This window comes from Oenanthe melanoleuca, chromosome 5 (assembly GCF_029582105.1).
Source record: "Oenanthe melanoleuca isolate GR-GAL-2019-014 chromosome 5, OMel1.0, whole genome shotgun sequence".
Taxonomy (NCBI): domain Eukaryota; kingdom Metazoa; phylum Chordata; class Aves; order Passeriformes; family Muscicapidae; genus Oenanthe; species Oenanthe melanoleuca.
Genome location: NC_079339.1, coordinates 53,247,928 through 53,268,909, shown reverse-complemented (window position 1 = coordinate 53,268,909; position 20,982 = coordinate 53,247,928). Strand labels below are relative to the sequence as shown.

Sequence of the window (20,982 nt, the reverse complement as noted above, 5' to 3'; positions counted from 1 at the left end):
CCTCTGTGGAAATCAGATTTCAGTTGAGTCTATCAAAATTGAGAGGTAAAAGTGAAATTAAAAAAAGAGCAGAATCTGGAGCTAGTTGCATCTGTCACTTTGAACTGATTTTTGGGTGGGGGTGGGGAGAAAGGAGAGGATGAAAAGCCCTGAGGATCTTTGTGAGGAGGGTCTGTGAGAAAGTCTTAGGAGAAAAATCTAAAGATTGTTCCTAAGCCTTGGCTTCTGTTAGCCCCCTGCTGCTGTTCTTCATCAAGTTGTTTTAATGGCTTTCAAAGCAAGTGAGTGGAAAATGGTTTCTCTGGAACTTTAAGGAGCCTGAACTGAAAACTGTCATTGCTTTATAAGTAAAACACATCAAAGATTGATGGAAGAATTGCTTGTTAAACACATTGTAGATTTAATTAAAAAACGGCTGATATCATAAAAGAGACATCAGATCATCATAACTGCCTAAAGGTGAAAGTTTCATGGCTTGTCATCTGCTCAGGAACCTGGATTAAGTATCTCTTTCATAGCTTTTGTGACCCCCTGTATGTCTGCAAGATGGTTTTTTTCCACAAGTGTTGCGGTTTTTTTCATAATGTATAGATGGAAAAGTACCAAAGCATAAAAATAGGTAGGTGGTCGTTACTGTGCTTTTTAATTTTCTGTCTGTCTTTAAGGATGCCTTTTTCTGGTATTTTTAATTAACCAGTGCTTCATATTCTTATCTACTTCTGAAATAGCTGTTTTTCTTTATGTTGCAGTGCATAATATTTGGTGTGTTCAGTGTGTACAAAGTTCATTTGTGTATCATCTAGTAATTGCATGTTTCTTCTGGAACCTGACCTCTAGTTTTCCTCTCCTCTCCCCACTGTCAATTCCCTCCACAGTCCTCCCAGTCAGTAAATAGCATTTTTTTACCATTGTGTTGTAGATCTCATGCAAAAAAAAGTGGAGGAAAAAAGTGTGCATTGAAAACAGCAATTCCACTGAAACTAAGGCTCATTTTTTAAAACCAAATGCTTTTTCTGATCTCATGCTTCATATGATCAAGGTGCACATTTAGTAAACAAAGACAAACAATTCTTTTTAAAGACTAGAAGAATTACTCAGCAAGCTGATAAAGTACACTATCCATCTTCAGATAATACCAGTTTTAATTCACAAGTTCCCTCTGGAGTAAACCAGCTGCATCTATGCATGATTCTGACTCCAAATCTGGTTGTATAAAATGTAGAAAATTGTTTTTCCTACGAGCCTAATATGTGATGATTGTAATTTCTGGATTTTTTGCAAATGATAAGCCTTAGAAATTGTATGTTTCATCAAAAAGCATGACATTATTTGAGTGAAATCTGTAAGATTTTCATGATGTACGAGATCATTTAAATAGGGAGTGAGAATATTGACTATCCAATCAACTACATAGAATTTGATCACTTGATGTTACACTGTTTAAGGATTCTTTTCAATGATATTTGTCATTTTAGATCATGTTTTAATTAGCTGTAATGGTTACTTGTGAATTGAGAATGGATATAGCATTTTGGTTTGCTGCATAAAAAGATTCTAGACAATAAGTGAGTCTAGCCAGATATTAAGATCCTTGGCATGAATTTTTATAACTTTGTGAAATTCCAGCCTTGCTAAATAAAATTATATTTTAGCTCCTCTCTTTGATGAGGCCAGGTCGTCCCTTTCATTATTTCTATTCAGTCCTAGTTTAAGCAAATTTGAAAGTAATTTGAGTAACTTTTTTTTTTTTTTTTTTTTTTACTTAGTAAGTAAGCTGATTGGAGTAGAGGCAGTTCAGTGCTTTTTAACCAGAAATTATATATTCTGTCAAACTGAGCTGGAATTCAAGATGGGGAAAAATAGGGGACAGCAGTAAATTTGTAAATTGATGATAACATTTTAAATTTTAAAATATTTAGGCTATGGTGCTATATAGCTCTTGTATATATTCTTATCCAGAACTGCTGAAATAAATTATCACTGTTGACTTTATTTAGTTTCATTTTGGCTTCAAGACCTACCTTTGTTATCGTTATGCCACTTAAACTTGTTGAGCTTTTGAAGCAGCAGGATTAGAAGAAAAATTGTCTTTCAAAAATCAAATCTTTTGGCAAATCCACCTTAGAATTTCATATGTGTGTCTGCACTAAGCACTCTGCTTTCAGCATTGTAATGTTTCTGACACTTGAAAATATTGTACACAGGCAATTTCTGGCTTACTTTGCAAATCTGTGTTGCTTTTCAGAGTGACATTTCCATAACACTGCCATTTGTACAGCCTAAAATTTTATCTATAACTCATCTGATTTGTACGGTTCAGATAAATTAAAAAACAAAATGCGATCATTTCGTGTAGTGATAGGACAAGGGAGAACAGCCTTAAACTGAAAGAATATAGATTTAGATTAATTATTAGGAGGAAACTCTTGGCCATGAGAGCAGTGAGGCACTGGCACAGTTTGCCCAGGGAAGTTGTGGGTGGATGCCCCATCCCTGGAAATGTTCAGGGCCAGATTGGATGGTCTGGCGGAAGGTGTCCCTATGGCAGAGGGTCTGCAAATCAATGATCTTGAAGGTCTCTTCCAGCCCAAATAATTCTGTGAATATTGGCCCCCTATTCAGTGAAACCCATCACTAATCATTAGTACAGAAATTACTGCTATAGTATTTTACAGGATAGTTCCTGAAATCAAATCTGAAATACTAACATCTCCCTGATTGTTTCTGTAAACCACCCTTATTTCTTGTCAAGGAGAAGTGGTTGACCTGCCAGTCTGGAGAGCCCTGTTTCTTTTTCTCCCATTAGTTTCTCTTTGATATGTCTAGGAGTTCAAACCTCAGCAGAAATCTGACAGGACTCACGGGAACATACGAGCCTCCCTAGAGCATTATGGGACACTCCACAGAGAAAGATTAATTTGTTAAAGTAATAATATAAATGTCAAGATTTAAGTGTAAGGATTACATTGGTGGGTGGGAGAGTAGAGATTTAATGACACCCAGGTGCTGAAATAGTCAGGGAAACTATTTCACTAAACGGAAAAATTGTCAGGATATTTGCTTTTGAATTATTTCTGAAAAAGCCTAGATGAATGCCAGTTGGAAATGTGTTTTTCCCTCTCCTCTGTCTCTACACTCTGCTGCAGCCCATAGGAGAGCAGTGTCAGGCCTTCCACCCCTGCACTAAGTGGGATGATAAGCCACACCCAACAGTTGTGCCTTGGGGAGGGGATGAAAGGGAGAAGAAACAACTTTCTGCAGTGCTATGTTATGTATACGTTTCAGTGAGAAAAGTGTGTCTTGCTCTTGCAAGGGAAGGTGTGTAATTGCCTGTAGTAGTTGTGAATGTTAAATCTTCATTCTTAGACCAGCCCTGCTGACCCTGTGGGGTGAACTTGTGACCTTCGCTCTTTGTCTAAGATTTAGGCTCTTCTGTATATGCTGCATGATCAGAATGAAGTCTTAGAGCTTAAAGTGTCTTGGTGTTCTATTGAAGGAGCCAACAGAAGAGGCCCATAAATAGTTTTAACATGTTCATAGTATTCAGTACTGCTGAGGAGACACGCTCAAAATCCTGGCACCCTGTCTATAAACTTGATGGAAGTGGTAGATTTGAGTTCCTATGAGATTTGGTGTATAGGATGTGTCGTCCCCTGCTCTCACTTCATTGCAGAGACATGGCAGTGCTGCACCTGGCTTTGTTCCCAACTTTGTTGAGACTCAGGATGTCCTACTGACCCAAGTTCTGCCTACTAACCTTGGTCAAGCTTGTTAATGCTGGATCTTTGTTGGCAGATATCACCCTTGGGTGTGAGGCCCAGTTCATTGAGCTGTATTTTCTGCATTGATTTGAATGCTGTACCAGAACTTTATATATAAACTTTGTAAGTTACATATATATCAATGAATAGATTTGTAAATTATTTTAAAATCATACTCAAGTGATCATGATATTGCTTATCAGGTGCATAAGGAAAACTGTAACTTGGCAGTTATGCATAATGGATTGTTTTCCGTGTTGTTTGGGTTTTTTTAAAATCCAATTTTGATGATACAACAGTCTGTGGACAGGGTTTCTCTTATCAACATTCTGCTTCAGGTGACACAGTCAGTAGTTAGGGTTTTTTTAAAATTAGATCAGCATTCATCAACTGCATCATTTTTGAATGCAGATTTATTATCTGTTTCAATGTGGAGTGGCCCAGTATTGTGGTAGAAGAGGGATAGTTTTATTTTCCTGCTGGCTCTTTGTCAGCCAGAAAAGATTTTAATCAGATCCTATATAAGTTGCTGTGGATTGTTAGAATGACTAAGGAGGTAATGAGAAATATTAGACAATTGATGGTGGTGATTAGCTTTTGGCTGAAGTACCAGTGGCAACTTAAACTGTGGTTTTATGGTATTGTCAGTGTTGTTTTCCTGAATGACATAGCAAAATTAATGATGAAAGGACAGTTTCTTTCCTTCCTCTCTTGGATGAGGGTCATGACCTAGAGCAGCAAAGAAGAAGAAATTATGCTTGTAGGCGTAGTGGTTGCCTTGGGACTGATGATTTTAAGATTCATTTACTCCTTCTACCTACTACACTTACGTTTGCTTCTCTCCCTGCTGTGCCTGCAGAGATGAGGTGAAAGCCCTAAATCCCAGCAAAGTCAGGGGGGTGAATCTCATTGAGTCAGAGATCCTACATGAGGCTGTGCTGTACCAGGAACTGGCCACGGAATCATGAGTTGTGGGAATGTGATGTGGACCAAAGCAGTGTTTGTCCTCTGTGTAGCATTTGGAGAATCCTCTTCCTAAGGGGTTGAAAGGTTATTTTGACTGATGAGTGCACAGGATGAGTGCAGGAAGGAGCTCAAGAATATTCAGTGAGAATTCTCATCGACTGTGGGGTCTCAGACGTGCTTATTGAATTTCACCATGTCTTGAAACAGCTACTACAGACAGACATGATTGATCTAGGTATGTTATGATGAGTGCAGAATTATTGCCCCTGCCTGTCACTAAATATCACTAGTCTGAAATTTCAGTCAGGCCCTTTATCTTGGTAACTCGTCAAAAGAAGCAGCTGCCAGAGGACAAGAAAAGATGAAAACAGGTTTCCTGGAGATGTTTTTAATTCTTTTGGTCTCTCTAAAGAAAAAAAAAAAATTAAAATTTATTTTTCTCATAGTTATGTGTATCTCAGTAAAATTTAGAAGCTTGGATAGTATTGCCTTTAGTAACTTAGGTGTTTAAGTGCAGTTTCCCAAAGTAATTTTCAGGAATTGGTCTCACTTAATTTCAGTAACACTTCACCAGGTAGTAGAGCAGAAATAATTCTGTAATCCTAGACAAATACTGCAGTTTCAGTCCCACAACAGAAATTACATTATTGAGTAAAGATGTTTAGATGCAACTGGGGGGTTCTGGTGTTTGGCTGGAATTGGGTCCAGAACAAAGTCTAAATTCAATTCTTCCATCTTTCAAGTGGGGGTTAAAGGTGAAAGTTGCTGAATGCTAAAAAGTGCTTTCATAAATATCACCTTTTGGAGTTACTCATGAATTATTAAAATTTGGTAGTAGGGCTGTGAACCCATATTTGTGTTCCCCAGATTAATTTTTTCCTGAACTACAAAGGCCATGCTTGTTTGTTTGTTTATTTGTTTCCAACTGCAACAATATGCAACAATTTATACAAATAAGGAAAATTCCAGAAAAAATACTGAAGCCCAGAACACCCAGGAGTTTCTCAGCAATGTTTGGGTTGAGGTATTTTCTTGGCTTTTATTCTCTGAGCTGGAGCCAGCAGATACGCATCCTGGACATGTATTTCTCAGCCTCCTATTACAGTTATTGCAAATTGTGTGAGATTTTTTCTTAAACAATAACAGAAAAAATATTGGTAAAAGATTAGAGACAAGGCCTTTGCTGTGGAGGTTTTCAGCAAGTATGGGTACAAGTGAGAGATGTGCAATACATCTGTTTGAAAGTACAGCACTTATTTACAGTAAAGTATTTTGCTGTAACATCAGCTGAATGCAGTTTCCAAATTATATTATCTCTGCTAAAACTTCTTAGTTATTAGGAATATATTTCTTACCTATGTCCAGTCAAAGTTTCAAGTTTTATGTTTTCCTATAGTGTTCTGGAAAAAATAAGGTAAGTAATTTGGTAAATAGGGAAGGTGTGTGTTCCTTTTATCCCTGCAAAATAAGAAAGTGTTTTACAAACTTCAAAGGAAAAACACAGTTTAGTGAAAATGGAGAAATACATGCAGAAAAATTCAATTATGTAAGAGAAATTTATGTAAAAGAACAGTTGAATATTCACTTTAAGTTTTATCGTTTGTATACAATGACAGAGGAGTCTTCAGACTCCTCTGGTTCCTTTGCAACTGGTTCCTTTGTACAGAATTGGATGGAAATCCCCATCTGTATCTCAACTTATAACCTTAAATTATATGCTGACTTGGCAGTAAAATGATGTGAGAAAAGTCATAAATTTGACCTTTGTCCATATTGTGTTTCTTAATGTCCTTATTCTTTGTAGTATAGATTTCAGTGCAGTGCTGTAGATTTGCCTTGGAATAAAGTGTGTTTGATCTGTACATGCAATTGTTTCTGATAATTATGTGTATTAAAAACATAAAAACAAGGTGAGAAAGGAGATTTGATTTAATTTAATGTACTTATATATGCTTAATTCTCATGTTTTATAAATTTCATTCAAAGGTAAGTGATCTTAATGATAACTGAATGCCAAGGTAAACTGCAACAACTCCATTGTTGAAAAGTACACACAAGAAAACAAACTGTGACCTGAAAAGTAAACTTCCAGAGGATTATAGGAGAAAGTTTACTTACACATCAGGTATCTTAGTTGTAATTGTTCTGGCAGTTGATGTACATAAAATGAACAAAGTGGCTTGGCCCAGTATTGCATTAACAGTTAAATAAATTAATGCATTCTCCATTGTTTGTTTTACCTCCCAAAGTGTGAAAAAATTGCACCTTTGAACAGTAAACTCTATTGCTATAACCATCTGTTTGCAGTTTCATTACACACTCCTACCAGAATAACCTTCTCTTTGAAGAGAAAATTGATATGGGTTGTAAAAATTATGGTCTCTGACCTTAGGTTTTAGTCCCTTGAGGTATCCCTGGTGTGGTCTCCACTGGTAGATGTTAAGGTTTCTTCAAGAAGTACCTTTATGTCTTCCAGCTAATTTCAGATAAGAAGCAATGCATCAAAGACTTGGCTGTCACACAGAGCTGAGCACTCCAGTCTCTTGTTCGAGCCTTAAAATGAGCTGAGTGAGACCCTTGCAGCTTTGTCCTGCCCTGTCCAGAACTGCTGTGTCACCTGGGGCTGGCATGATACTCTTTAGAGTAAAGGATGCTTTGTCTCCATGGACTTCACTAGCTCAGTCTTACTTCTGAAACTGTTAATATTGTCAATTAAAGCCAATTAGCAGCACTGGTATTTTGCTTCAGGTAAAATGTTCCCTTTTAGTTCTGTTAAAATGTCATCAGTTCATGTATTTTTGGATGCATACTCCACAAAGGCACTAAACTCAGTCATTCCCAACTGAAATACTTGAATAGGGAAGTTAAAAATTGAAAAATGCCATTATTTGTAATCATGATGCTTTTAAAATAAACACTCTAGATAGTTTAGTAATGAAATATTACAAGCTTTGTTTAAAAAGCAAACACTCCCCCCCTTCCTCTTGAGCTTAAACAGTGGCTTGTTTAAAAAACCCAGTAAAATTCCATAACACTTAAACTCTTTTGAAGTAGTTTTTCAACATCAGCAAGTAATTCTGCAAATTGCTTTTGAAGATGAGGCTGCATTTGCTCCAGCGTGTGCAGTCTAATGGAGTGGATTAGTGGGTGTGGACTGAAATGGTAATTTTGGCTTTTTTGTGTGCATGTGTCTCTGTAGAACACTCCCTACCAGACACGTCTCTGTCCTCCTGGAGGAGCTGTGAGTGAATTGGGGCTGTTCTGTTTAATAGTCACTGCTGAGGACTTGCAATCTGTATGATGGCATTGTGTTCATGTTGACTAATAATTTTTTATTTTTAATTTTTCATTTTCATTCTACTAAATATTTTTTCAGTTGTTTTTTTTTTGGTTTTTTTTTTTTTTTTCCTAGAGCAAAAATAAAATTTTAATTAGGTGAGTTCCCAGAACCAGCCCACATAAATATCAGTGGTGGGGTAAGGGTAGATTAAAGATGTGCAGATGAAGTAGGAAGAGGAGCAACCTGGTTTTGTTTGACTTACACTGTTTTGGGACTGCACCCCAGGACAGAGTGACTTCAGCTTTGCATTTGAATTAGTAGTTATTTAATGGGATATTCCAGCATAAGACAATTCCCTAATACTGATGTGTACATTCAAAAGGGAAAAAAAAGGTCACTCAAGTAATGCAAATTGAAATTATTTTATTGATTTTTGTATTTTTTAACTGAGTTGTATGATTTTATGGTAGCTGAAAGTGCTTCCTTTCATTTTGAAAGATGATGTAGAACTTTCTATGAAGTCTGTAATTAGGTAAAAAGAAGATAGCATTCTCCCTGCTTGCTACAAATCAAACCTTTCAAGTAGACAAAAAAATTATGATAAGTCATTATTTCAAACAGATTTCAGATGCAAAGTAGTCTATTCAAGACAGAGTTTTTCTTTCAGATGAAAAAGTTGAATATTAAATGTCCTTGAATTTTTGTCTGTTCATTTGCACTGGGTTTTTTTTTGTGGATGAAAATTTTTAGATACAGCATGGCAGTTCTTTAGCTTCTGTAAACAAAAATCCACCTTACTGACTCATTAATCCAATAAAAATATTCAACAGGAAGCAATGAAGCTTTTAAGGTGTATTGAATAGGTCTTTTATTGTCATTTGGAAAACTTCAGGAGTCCAAACGTGCTTTAGCTGTCTCAGTTTGATTTCTGTTCTTCATACAGGTTTCACTGCATTGTGATGACTGCCAATGCTTTATTTATTTAAAAAAGTTCCAGACTTTATTTTGACGGTGATTTTTTTTACTCACATAATTTTTGTATGTGGTGTATGCTGAAAATACTATGAAAAATGCTCAGATAGTGCAAGATAATTTGGTGACAAATTATCTCTGACAATGAAGAGAAAACAATGAAGTCCTGAGTTTGTCCTGGAAGTGCAGTTTCTGTGGGCACATCATTGTAGGCACTGAAAACATTTTGTATTGATTCTATAGAACAGAGAGTTCCAGCATTAATAATTTAGCTGGCAAGAAATGGTTTACATTAAGTTATCAATGCTCATATGTTGCCATTGAGAACTGCTACAGATGTGACATCAGGTTCCATTAGGCTGAAAACAGAAAAGTCACAAGGAAACCTCAATTGATAGCAGCACTTCTTCAGTGGTGAGTGGAGAAAGGAAGGGAAAGGTTCATTTGCAGAGGGATGAGGACATAACTGTTATGGCTTTACCATAGGGGAAGTCCAGTCTGTTTAATCCAGGGTCTGGGACTTGAGAGGCAACAGCTAACACACATCTTTCCTGTTGTAGAGACATATATTTTATAAACCAAAAAGTTCTGAATTACTGCGTTGCTTTTGTTGCAAATTTATCTCTTGGCAGCTTTTACTGGTAATAAAAAGGTGAATATGGCTGAAAAGCATTAAGCTGTGACCACTTAAGGAAATAAAGGTGGCAGAAGGCAGCAGGAGCTGGCTGTGTTAGTACAGATTTTTGTCTTCATGAGTCAGATACTTGACTCCCCAGGCACACTGCTCATGTGGATTAACTGATAAAAACCCATCTAGTAAAATTACAAGTACAATGTTCTCTTGCTATGAAAGTCTGGGCAACAGGTAGACACCTCCACAGGACAATGCACAGTGAATTTCCAGATAGAGGCATTGCTCTGCACATTGATACTAAACTGTGAATACATTTGTAGAAGATTGGTTGAATGTGAAAATAAGTGCAGTAGAAAAACAAGTTTTACACTTTTTAAAAGAAAAGCGTAATCCTCAAACCTTTAAAAAATTTTTTTGAGAACAGAAGAAAAGCATAAAATTGATTATACTTCTAGGGAATTTTACAGCTTTGGTCCATGTAAATCATTAAACAGGGACCTCACTCTTGCTTGGCTTTGTGACTCTGGTTTAATACCGTTACTTGCCAATTAATTATCTTATCTGTTTTTCTGTACCTATAGTATTTATTTTATTACATGAAGAATACTTGTTATCACTCTGCATTAAGGACATTCACTCCTTTTGTGTCGTAGGAGTGGGGAAACAGAGTAAATGGAGCAATGAGGGCAGAGTTATTTTTATTTGATAATTGCTTCAACTTCTCCAGTTGGATTTTTTTCGCAAATGTGGAACATTTACTTCTTGGGTAAATTCAGATGGTAGACTGGGGATCATGACTGTTGTTTGTTATTTTAACTGTCATAACTAGTGCATGTAGCTTATCTAAATCATAATATATTTGTAATTTTTCTTAACTGCCTCTGTTTGTTTACATCAACTTTTGTCTAACTGAATTGTAAGATCATTGAACAGGAACTGTTCCCACTATATGTGTTTAGTGCCTTTCACAATGGGTCGCCAAACCTCATGTTGTCTCTCCTGTAATGTAAACAGAAAGAAGTTAATCATTGTCATGGACAGATTTATTTTCTTTCTTTTTTAGTGGTATACGTGATGTTAATTTGCTTATTTTGGACATATTTCGGACATATGTCTCCTGCATTATAAGTGATCTGCCTGCATGGCCTGTTACCTTTCTCTTCAAAAATATGTAATACAAGGTACAAAACCTTTTTACTGAGGTGGTTTTGGTGTAACTTTACAGTTCTTGGCCACTTAGACTTTCTCTGCCCAAGTAGAAGTTTTCTGTGGATAAACGTAGGAGATGACTCAAGGCAGTTCCTTTAAATTATTAAATACTTATATAAGGCAAATAATCTAGAAGAAGCTTTAAGTAGATTTTGAGTAAAGATCATTTCTTCTACACTTGTGTATTGTCTGTCCAGAGCTCATTTCAAGGAGTCATTAAGTAAGTGGCAATCCAATGTAAATTTTATTTTGTTGAATAAAATTCCCAACAGAGTGACTACAGGAAATCTGTTACTGTAAACCTGGGTGTGGAGGATTTATTTTATACACCTTTGAGTGATGTTGTGAAAAAATTATTACACAAAGTTAAAGGAAGCATTTAGAGCGGTTTTGTGAGTGTTCTTTTACTTGTTACACCAACATGTTTTTGATTTAGTCTTCAGAAGAAAACTTTTAATAAAATCTAAGAAGAATAAGCCTTTAATTGCACACGTTTAAAAAATACAAGTAATGTAGTTTTTCTATAGCTGTTTCAGAAGCTTTCAGTTAATTCTTTTATACATAAGCAAGGCAAACCCCTCTGTGCTGCTGCAGGACTTGAGCACTGGGTCATTGAGATGAGGCAGATCACTGCCCAGAAGAACCTCAGCCTTTTTCCCAGGTAGCCAGCTATGACATAGTGCTTCTATATTATGAGAAATAGTGAATATTTTTTTCACATTCACCATCTCTGTGTGATTCATGGTTTTTACAGACTTCTGCTGTGTCAGCCCTTAGTGTGGCACTACCAAGGTTACCCTAAGCTGTGTGTTATGGACTACAGCATCCCTGTCCTTTCACTTCCTCACCTTGACACTCAGTAGCATCTTAAAATTGGAGCACCATAGCTCTAATTCAATTAAAATATTTACAAAAAGATCTCATTCTTTGGGAAGATTCCTGGAATGATTCTTGAGGAAAGGCCTACACCTCTTCTCTCTCAAATTGTCTTCAAGTACTTATTCCATCCATTTGAAAAAGGAGAAAAATTGAAAAATTTCTCAGCATCTGCAGAGAAATTGTGAGTCCCAGGAGGGCTGTACACCACAGCCAGTCTGAGGGGTTGGTTTGTTTGGGTTGGATTTTTTTTGAAAGCCTAGGATGGTATCAGTCTAACAATGATGAGTATTGGTACCTGTGCAGATGCATTACCTCATGTAAGAGCTTCTCAGGTGGCAGACTGTGCATGGGCACTGCCCTCAGGGAAAAGGAGGAAGGCATTGAAGCTGCCCCCAGTGAAGAGTAGAAACACCCAGTGACTTCTGTCAGAGCACGTCCAGGGTCTGTCACATGTGGATCTTACCCAGTATCACCCAGTGAATGTTTCTTTCTACATCATTAGCACAGCAAGTCCTTTTTCTCTTTTTTATTGGCCCTCCTGGGCTAAGTCTTAGGTGAGTTCCTCTAGGCAGCAAGAGTTATCCTTTAGTCATTCTATCAGTGATTTGACCTTGTTCAGATGTTTCATTGCCTCAGGTGGTGGAGAAAAGCAAAGGACAGCAATATTGCTGGGACAGTGATTCTTAAGGCATTTTAACCAGAGGGCATGTGGCAAAAAGAATGGTATTTCATAGGCTGCAGACAAGTCCAATTTATCCATTACAGACAGTGTGAGGAGACTCTTGCCTGTATTTAGGGCACTGAGCTGGTGCTGAAAGAATCTTAGGAAAATTATTTCAAGGATGGTAGCAGGACAGAGAATGTGAAGGTCAAGTATGGCTGATATAAACAGCTCTGCACAGGTAGGAGTCACATCTGATGAACTTGCAGCCACTGTCAGTGCTTGTCCAGCAGAGAGCACTTGGCAGTGCCTGGAATCACTTGAACCAAAAGGCATTGAGTCTCCTTGTGCAGACTGTCAAGCTGGGAGCAAGCTGTTGTTAATTCTGATTAAGTTATCAATGCCATTACCAAGTCAATCTTACAGACAATATGCACTTTGCACATTCAGGTAGTACAGAAATGGCTATTTGTGCTTGCTTCTTAGTTTTGAGGGAGGACTGTGTTTAATTTGGGTGCCTTTTTGCAGTACTGTCTTTTGCCACCCTTCAGTGCCTTTTGCCTTTTGGAAGAGTGTTCTGGGGAAGCATTGCTGTGTGCTTTCTCTGTTCTTAAATTTTGGAGACAGGTTGCCAGGCAAGATGTACATCTTGTCTGACCTGGTATGGCTTTCTTATGCAATTAGTACTTATGTAAGTGATCTGTCTTCTGTGTAACGTGAAACTAAGTTGTCTCACATGCTGCCTCTCCTGGAATACAGCTTTATTAATTTACACATACTATATGCACTAGTTGAGTGTTGCAACATCACAGAACCTGATCACTGAGCACAGAACTAGAGTGTGATTACTTTGTGATTAAAGATTTACCAAATCGATTATCTGTTACACAAGGTTGTTGCAATATCAGAACTGCTATTCTGAACAGATTAAAACCAGTGAAAAATAATTTTGAAAATAAAATATTTATCTTTACAAACATCCCAGGACACATTTCCTGTTTGAAGAATGATTTTTTTAAATCTTTCTCTAATATCATAAAATAATCCTTTCTTCTTCCTGTCATCAATGTTTAGATCTCCCAGCAAACAGTTATACTCAGTTCTCACTGCATTTAGAGATACTGTGATTGTTCCTTATTAGAGATTGGAGAATGAGCTACTTGTAATAATGCAATTACATATGCTTATTAAAATGATAAGGGTTTGAGAGAGCCTTTGTGTTTCACAGAGATATTTCTCTTTTTCAGGAATTACGTTGACCACTGATACCTTTAACATTGCAGCTATCTGTAACTGTGGTGATAGCAGAGCTTTGTCCAAGACCAGGATATATAGAGTGGAACAGTTTAACAAGTAATCATAGCCACTTGGCTTTTAAAAGCATGAATCTTGATCAGTTCAGCAAGTAATACTTTTGTCCCAAAGATAAGATAGAGATACTACATGCAGCTTGATATAGTTGGTTAGAAGCTGGCTGGAATTAATGTTCTGTAAAGTATGTAAAGCAGCATAAGAACCATTGGTAACTGTTTACATGCTATTAATAATTAGCAACCTTCCTACCAGTCTGTTAGGAAAAACCATGCATTGGGTACAATAGAAACTCAACTCCATTCGGTTGGGTTCAAATTACATTTGACTTCGACAATAGGGCATGAATGGGGCTCATTTGAGTTTCTGCCACTGTAAACAAAGAGATGTTGGAATGTTTCATTTGTTTATTGATTTATTTATTTGGACAGGTGCAACTTGATCATATGAAGTAATTTTTTAATTCACATATAGGCAGAAAATACCTTAGTAAGTGTTGTCCAGTCAGAGTATATGATACTAACCAATTTCTTGACTCAAATTAATTTAGCTTGTGGCTGGTTTTGAATTTGGATCTTAGACTAATCAAATCATGTTCTAGAGAAAGGGCTTTACCTGAGCTTAGAAAATAGAAAATACAGATTTTATTTTCTGATTCATTTATTTTTAGGTACTAAGTTCCTTCTTTTGGTTTCTGCTAAAAATTATGTGTACGTCTGTGAGGTAGTCTCTGTTAATGGTAATAGAGCTCATCCTTGGGAAGAGGTCATTCAGTTCTGATGGATCCCATCTGTATGAGGATGATTCTCTAGGGTGTAATTTCCCTCAGCTATTTGAAACCCTCTCTTAAGTGCTCCAAAGCAATCAGGTTCTATAATTTGCAAAATGATGGCAACAGGAAGATTGTTGGTGGGATCGTATGGTAGAATGCAGCATCACAGGACTAACAGCCTAAATTAATGCAAGGAGAGACTTGGTTCAGGCTTTTTTTGGCATCTCCAGCAGCTGGACACCTGCACTTCTCCAAAGTGGACTCTACAAGGGGAGAATGGATGATGGTAGCACCAGCTTATGATTTCGGGCAGGGGAAGGTTGAGACTAGAGAAATGATACGGAGTTACACGTGGTACAGAGTTTTCCAGTTCTTTCGTGTTAAATGGAAAATTGCTCAGCAATCTGCTAATAAATCCCAGAAATACTTGCTTTCAGGTAAAAATAAACCTACAGGAAGATTGAGCTGACCTTGCACATTTAATACCTTAAATTATCTTACCATACAACACAGCCCATGTTGCAGCTGTATTGTTTCATAGTTCTATCAAAGTTGTTCCTCTGTCTCTCACCAGGTGGAATGAATTGGATATACACTCAGATTTGGAAGCAATGGCTTTAATAAGCAATGGCTTTAATATTTCAGTTCACTCTGAGAATTTGCTGTCATTACTTCCCTTTCAACATTATATTGCATTTAAACCATGACAGGGCTTCTCCTGTAGTGCACACATTTGATTCCTGTCAGTGCTAGCAGAAGGTATGTGCAGGCACCAATGGAAGCATGGATTAGAGTTTCTCTTGAGGTGAACAACTGTTTATAATTAGAGTTGTGGGAATGAAGAAAAACCCAGCTAGCAAGCAAACAGTCCCTCTTCCAAAAAGCTTGGTAAACTCATAAAGCTCAGGGGCTTAATCTCTGAACCAGAGTGCTTGTTATCTAATCCCCACCAGCTGTTGTGTACTTGGTAGCCATGACATCTGTAATAGAGCTGAAGGGCCTGTCTATATTGGTTGGCACCTTTACCCACCAACTAAATTTGATTCTTCTCTCATTGCTCACATTTACCTGCTTTAAATCATTAACCAGTTGCTCAGGGTTTGATCATCCATTTAACCATACTTTATATTAGAAGTCAAGTGCTGTTTTTCACATTAGGCGTATTTTAGGTAGTAGGTCTTCAGCAGGTCCCATTTTTGTGTTGCTAATAAGAAAAGGTATCAACCACAAGAATTTCCTCTGGTTTCATACTGATTCCTAATGTAGACTTAAAACTGACCTGGGAGTGAAATCTCTTGAGTTGTATTTGAGCTGAAAAACACATCACACTACCAAGTAGAGTAAAGAGTTCTATGCATCTCCATGAACTGATGTATATGAATTCTATAGGTAACTATAGAAGGTGTAATATAAGTGTAAGCAAGGTATATGTGCTCATTGTAACTGTGAAAGAACACTTGTTTTCAGAGATCACTGTCAGCTGTGATGTAGTGGATATTGATCTTTTTAAGCTGGCAGAGGACAGGAATTGGCCCATCTTGAGAAAATCTGCCTTTTAATATCTCCCAGTTCTTGAGTGAGAGCTGTGATTCCAAGCCTGTGAGACAGTGCCCTCAGCACCAGCAGCAGTGCAGAGGAACAGCTGCTGTGTGGAGTGTGACCCCTTCATGTTAGGTGTGGATAAAACTCCTATTTTGGTCCTTGTAAGGGGTTGGAGGGAAGGTGTCTTGTTCCTGGATCCCACATGGATTTAGTTAGGAGATAAGTGCTGAGCTGTTCCCAAGGTAAGAGCATTTCTGGACATGGAAGATCATACCTGTGTGTTGTTTTACTGGTTAAAACATAGCTGTTTATAGCTTCCTGCACATGAGTGGTTAGATTGAGCAGCTGAAGTTGATGCTGTGGCCAAAACTGGGCCTGAAGGCTGCAATAAATGTATTCTAACTGTCATCATAATAATGTGGATCTGAGATTTTGAAATGTCCTAAAACAGTAACTGTAATACTAACTGTCAAAATCCAGAATACTGTCCTCTTAAATAAAATCAGCTATACTAAGTTTTCAAAGAAATGCCTCTTAAGTTTGGTTAAATTTTATTGTAGTGATTTTTCAGTTGGAGTTAATTTGACTGATTTTTAATGTTTTTTTCCCCCCAGAATGGCACTAAGAAGTTCTGGGATTTTATGAGGACACATGACAGGTAATGATGGCATCACATTATTTCCCATTGTCTTCATGCTGTATTTCATACTGTATTCTCTTTCATTGGTCAAGTGTTGATGTTCTTTTTTCTCCAATTTCCTCTTCAATTCCCACTTCTTGTGTAATACTTGCAGGTGGTTTTCTACTGTTAAGATAGAATTAGCAGAAATTTAAAAATCTCCTTGTGCTTTATTATATTTTTGGTAAGTTTTGTCTGTGCTTGGCTATTCCAATATTAGAGTTTTAGCACATGATTTATTGCACATTTTAATGATTACACAGAAGATGGAACTGAAAGTTTGGATTGTACGAAATCCTCTTTTTTTGAGTGGGAATTTATTACCTGAAGGAAGGAGTTTCTTCTGTCTTTCCAAATGTATTTCTCTGATTGGGGAAGAAAAATTCCTGACTTCAAAGATTAGTTCATGCAAGATTATAAAAAATAAGGTATATATAAAACAGACCAAGTCTTAGTGTTATTAAAAACTAAAATATTTATATGTCTTTCAAAAAGTATTAATATTTAATCTGTTTGCTGAAAATGGAGGTACTAGAAGATAAAAATAAAAAGCAAGGGTAACAACTTTTTCCAATAAAAAACTTTCCTAAATCTATTAAAGGCAAAAAAATGTAGCGGGACACTAAATGAATTGTGACATAACCAGAACCACCTCAAGAGATGTGTTTTTTGTGTGCATTAAATAACTAAAATCAGTTGCATTTTGGGAAATTCTTCTCTGTTGGAACCCTCTGAGTCCTTTCATGAGTCTGTACATGCGTGTGGGTGCCTGGGAGGCATATAACATTTTAGCAACACTTTTTATCTTTATAAAGGTTATGAAGGTAAAATTTTCAAGAAGACTGGGAAAGTATTAGCTAGATTAAAAATGCCTGTACTGCTTGAGAATGAGGACAGAAGACGGAGTGATATTTCAATACTGAACTTCACACTTGCTTTTGGAATTTGCCTGGAAGACAGTTCTGTCTTTGCACTTTGTCTGTCCATATGGGCATGTTCCTAAATTTATGATGGCAGATACAAAGGCTGAAATGATAATTGATTGCTGGAAATTTAATATATTCCCATTCAAGCAAGTGAATCCAGCCTTAAGTCACAGTGCTGAGAACAAGACTTCCAGATGAATTTGTGTGACTATTTTTGTTTAAACTTTAGTTTATCACTGTGTGATAATGTGTGAATATATGCAACTAACTGAGTGGGGTAAGTATTAAAGGATCAGTTTTCCATGAACTTCTTGGGAACAGTATTTCTGAAGGACTTTTGTGGACATTTTTAAAATAGTTGAGAACATAACTTTATAAAAAGGCTACAGCCACATGTCATGCCAGTCATCTCTGGTCACATAACATTTGTTAGCTTCAGATGTACAACAGCTGCCACCCGAACTTATTAGTGACTGCTGTTGAACTGCAGAATGTCTAACACTCTTTGACAAGGAAATTCATTGCAGCTTCTGACACCAAAGGTGGTAATGTGAACTTTCTGCAAAGGAAATCCATGGGTTTACATGTTTGGTTTTTTTTGTGAATAGGAAGGCAATTATTATCCAATGCAGTAGTCAGATTCAAAATCCCTTCTAGTACATTAAAGCCTAATATTTTGGTGTATTTTATTAGCTGTGATGCTTGTTATTTGGAAAAGTGATGTTAACTAGTTCCTGAAGATTATAGAGAACTTAATACTGAGAGAGCTCTTACAGGTTCATTACTGTTAATTAAGGCTCAGTATTGAAGAAGAGGAGATGTTTCTGGGACACATATTCTGTTATATTTCTTGTATTTCCTAGTGTGTGTGTGTCTGCTTGAAGAAGTTTGTAGATGTTTTCCAGAATTAAGACCCCTTTTCCATAATACTTTTTTATTAGTATTCATAGCTTACTACTTATGGAAGTGCTGTGAGATTGTTAAATGCTCCAAGTGTCTGTAATAGGTCTGTTTACCTGAACTGAGCTATATATATATATTTGTAATATTTACGTAGAATTGATATGTATAATGAATTTAGTGATGATTAATTAAAAAAACAACAGTGTAATCATATAAAACCACACATTGTGCCTAACCCATGTCTTTATTTGTAATCTTCTTTCAGTAGCACAAGTAAACATGCCTAAGACTGAACTTCCTTGCTGCGTGGTAGTGAACTGAGAGCTTGTGTGCTGGCTTCCTTTGGGACCCCAGTGTTCTGTCCCATTTCAAATTAGGTCAATATAAGCCAATATTTAATAGATTTGTATCAGAAGATGCAGGAAAATATTTACCAAGAGATGAAGTTATTGTTGTATAAATACATCCTTTCCAACAGCTGATTAAATGATACAAAGACAAAAACACAAGGACTGCAGTAGTCACTTCATTTGCCTTAGATGTGAGTCATCTTTTAAAATCTCACTATATGTTGCAGTAGGGCAAGATCATTTAACCACATGCAGTCTGGTGGTGTAACTCTAGCTCAAGGTAGTATAGCAGAATTGGTATTACTTTCCTTTGGTTATTGCAGATCTGGGCATAAGTCTACAGTATGTTGTTCATGAGCTTTCTTTAGATCAATATCATTCAGAATTAGACATCAATCCTTAAGTCACTTCTGTAATTTATGTTGAACAAATAATTGCTTATTCCCAATGTCTCCCTGCCACTTAAAGACAAAAATAGTTACATGCAATTTATTACTGGTCATAGAATAAACTGTGTTAAGGCAAAACCAGAACCTCTGCTGTCAAAAGTCACTTGCATGTCAGCATAGACAAAAAGAAGCAGCATTTCTTACTATATTTAGGTTAAAATTTTAACAGGGAAGATCCATGACACAAGGACATACCCATGGACAGTAGTTTGTTCCTGGAATGCTTTGCCCTGAGAGACTGACGAATCTCCATTCTTGGAGAAATCCAAACCTTGACTGGACAAGGCTCTGAGAAATCAGGCCTAACTTAGAAATTAACCTGACTTTTAACAGGAGATTGGATCAGATGATTGCCAAAACTCACATCCTGAAGGTTTCTATGATTTTACAAGCATATTAAATGCTTAATGAGTGTTACAGTTCTCATCTGAAAACTCAAAAATTTGCAAACTTGGCAAGAAATCTGTCAATTTCTAAGCCATTTTTGTATTGGAAAAGAATGAACTTAATATTGTCTTGTCTTCTGGAGTTAGATGTAAGTTAATATTAGGGCTCATTGGAAGGTTTTATTATGTCATTAGAAATGACAGTGACGTTTACTAAAAATGAATGAAGTAAAAATCCTTGATTACCTGTTCTCCACTATAATTATTGAACAAGTTTATTGAGGTGTTGCTCCTAACAGTTACATAATTTTGCCCTGTTGTGTTAGGCACACAGCAGAAGATGCTTTCTGTAGTTATGCACTGCTTAGTTTTCTGATTAAGTGTAATTTTCCCTTTAATACTCAAGATGATGTGTTTGGTCATTATTAAACATATCCTGATGAAAATCAAGCAGAGTACAAGCAATGAAAATTTAGATGCAAGGTGTATTTCAAGATTCTTTTTAGACTTGGGTCTGTCAGAACTGGTTAGCAATTTGTGGGGGTGTGATTTGTGGGCTGAAGAACTGTTAATTTTTTTAAGGACTTGGCTTTTAAAAATAAAAGTCTTTATCAGGAGAACATTAACATTTTTCTTTTGCAAATTTGTGGTGATTTTCTGTTAGAAATAGAAACATACTAAATTTTACAGAGTAACCATCAATACCTGTAATAAAAAATCATTCTCTAAAACCAGACTCAGGTTACAGTTATATTCTCCCTCATCCTAATTTTGCTATATTTAGTACAGTAAGAGCCTGAAATGTAATACTTAAGTTCTACATTCATCTACTTTATAAAGCAATAGACCACGTTCGTTTCAGGTTTCAGCAGCTCCCCTTAAACAGATTCAAGGCTTTTAAAAGGCATAATTTGGGAACAGATGAAGGTCAGTGTGCAGTCACGTGCTCCCTTCTGTGCTTTGGGTAATAATGCTTGAGAACAGGGACACAACTGTACATTTCCTAGTTGACAAAACAAAATTATGTCTACCTCTCTATTTGAAAGTATGAAAAATTCACTGAATTTAAAAGAGTACTATTTTGAGGAGGCTGAATTGTATGCAAGATACTAATGTGAGTTCCTCTCAACTCTGAAAATATTATGTGATGAATAAAAAGCATTTGGACTAAAAAACTTGCAACTCTGCATGTACATTGAATCCCATTCATGCTGCATTTTTACCTTCAAAAACATGTCACAGTGACTCAGCAATAGTTCCTGACTTAAAAAATTCTTAATGATAAAAACTGCAAGTTTATTC

At 36.6% G+C, this 20,982-nt stretch overlaps 1 protein-coding gene across 1 annotated transcript in view; it reads left to right on the top strand.

The window, feature by feature from the left end:
* Nucleotides 1–20,982, top strand: part of NUDT14 (nudix hydrolase 14) — a 57,952-nt gene that overhangs the window by 11,362 nt on the left and 25,608 nt on the right. Inside the window, exon 2 of the mRNA XM_056493086.1 lies at nt 16,602–16,645. Coding sequence (XP_056349061.1) covers nt 16,602–16,645 — 44 coding nt within the window. The remainder of the gene's footprint in view (nt 1–16,601; nt 16,646–20,982) is intronic.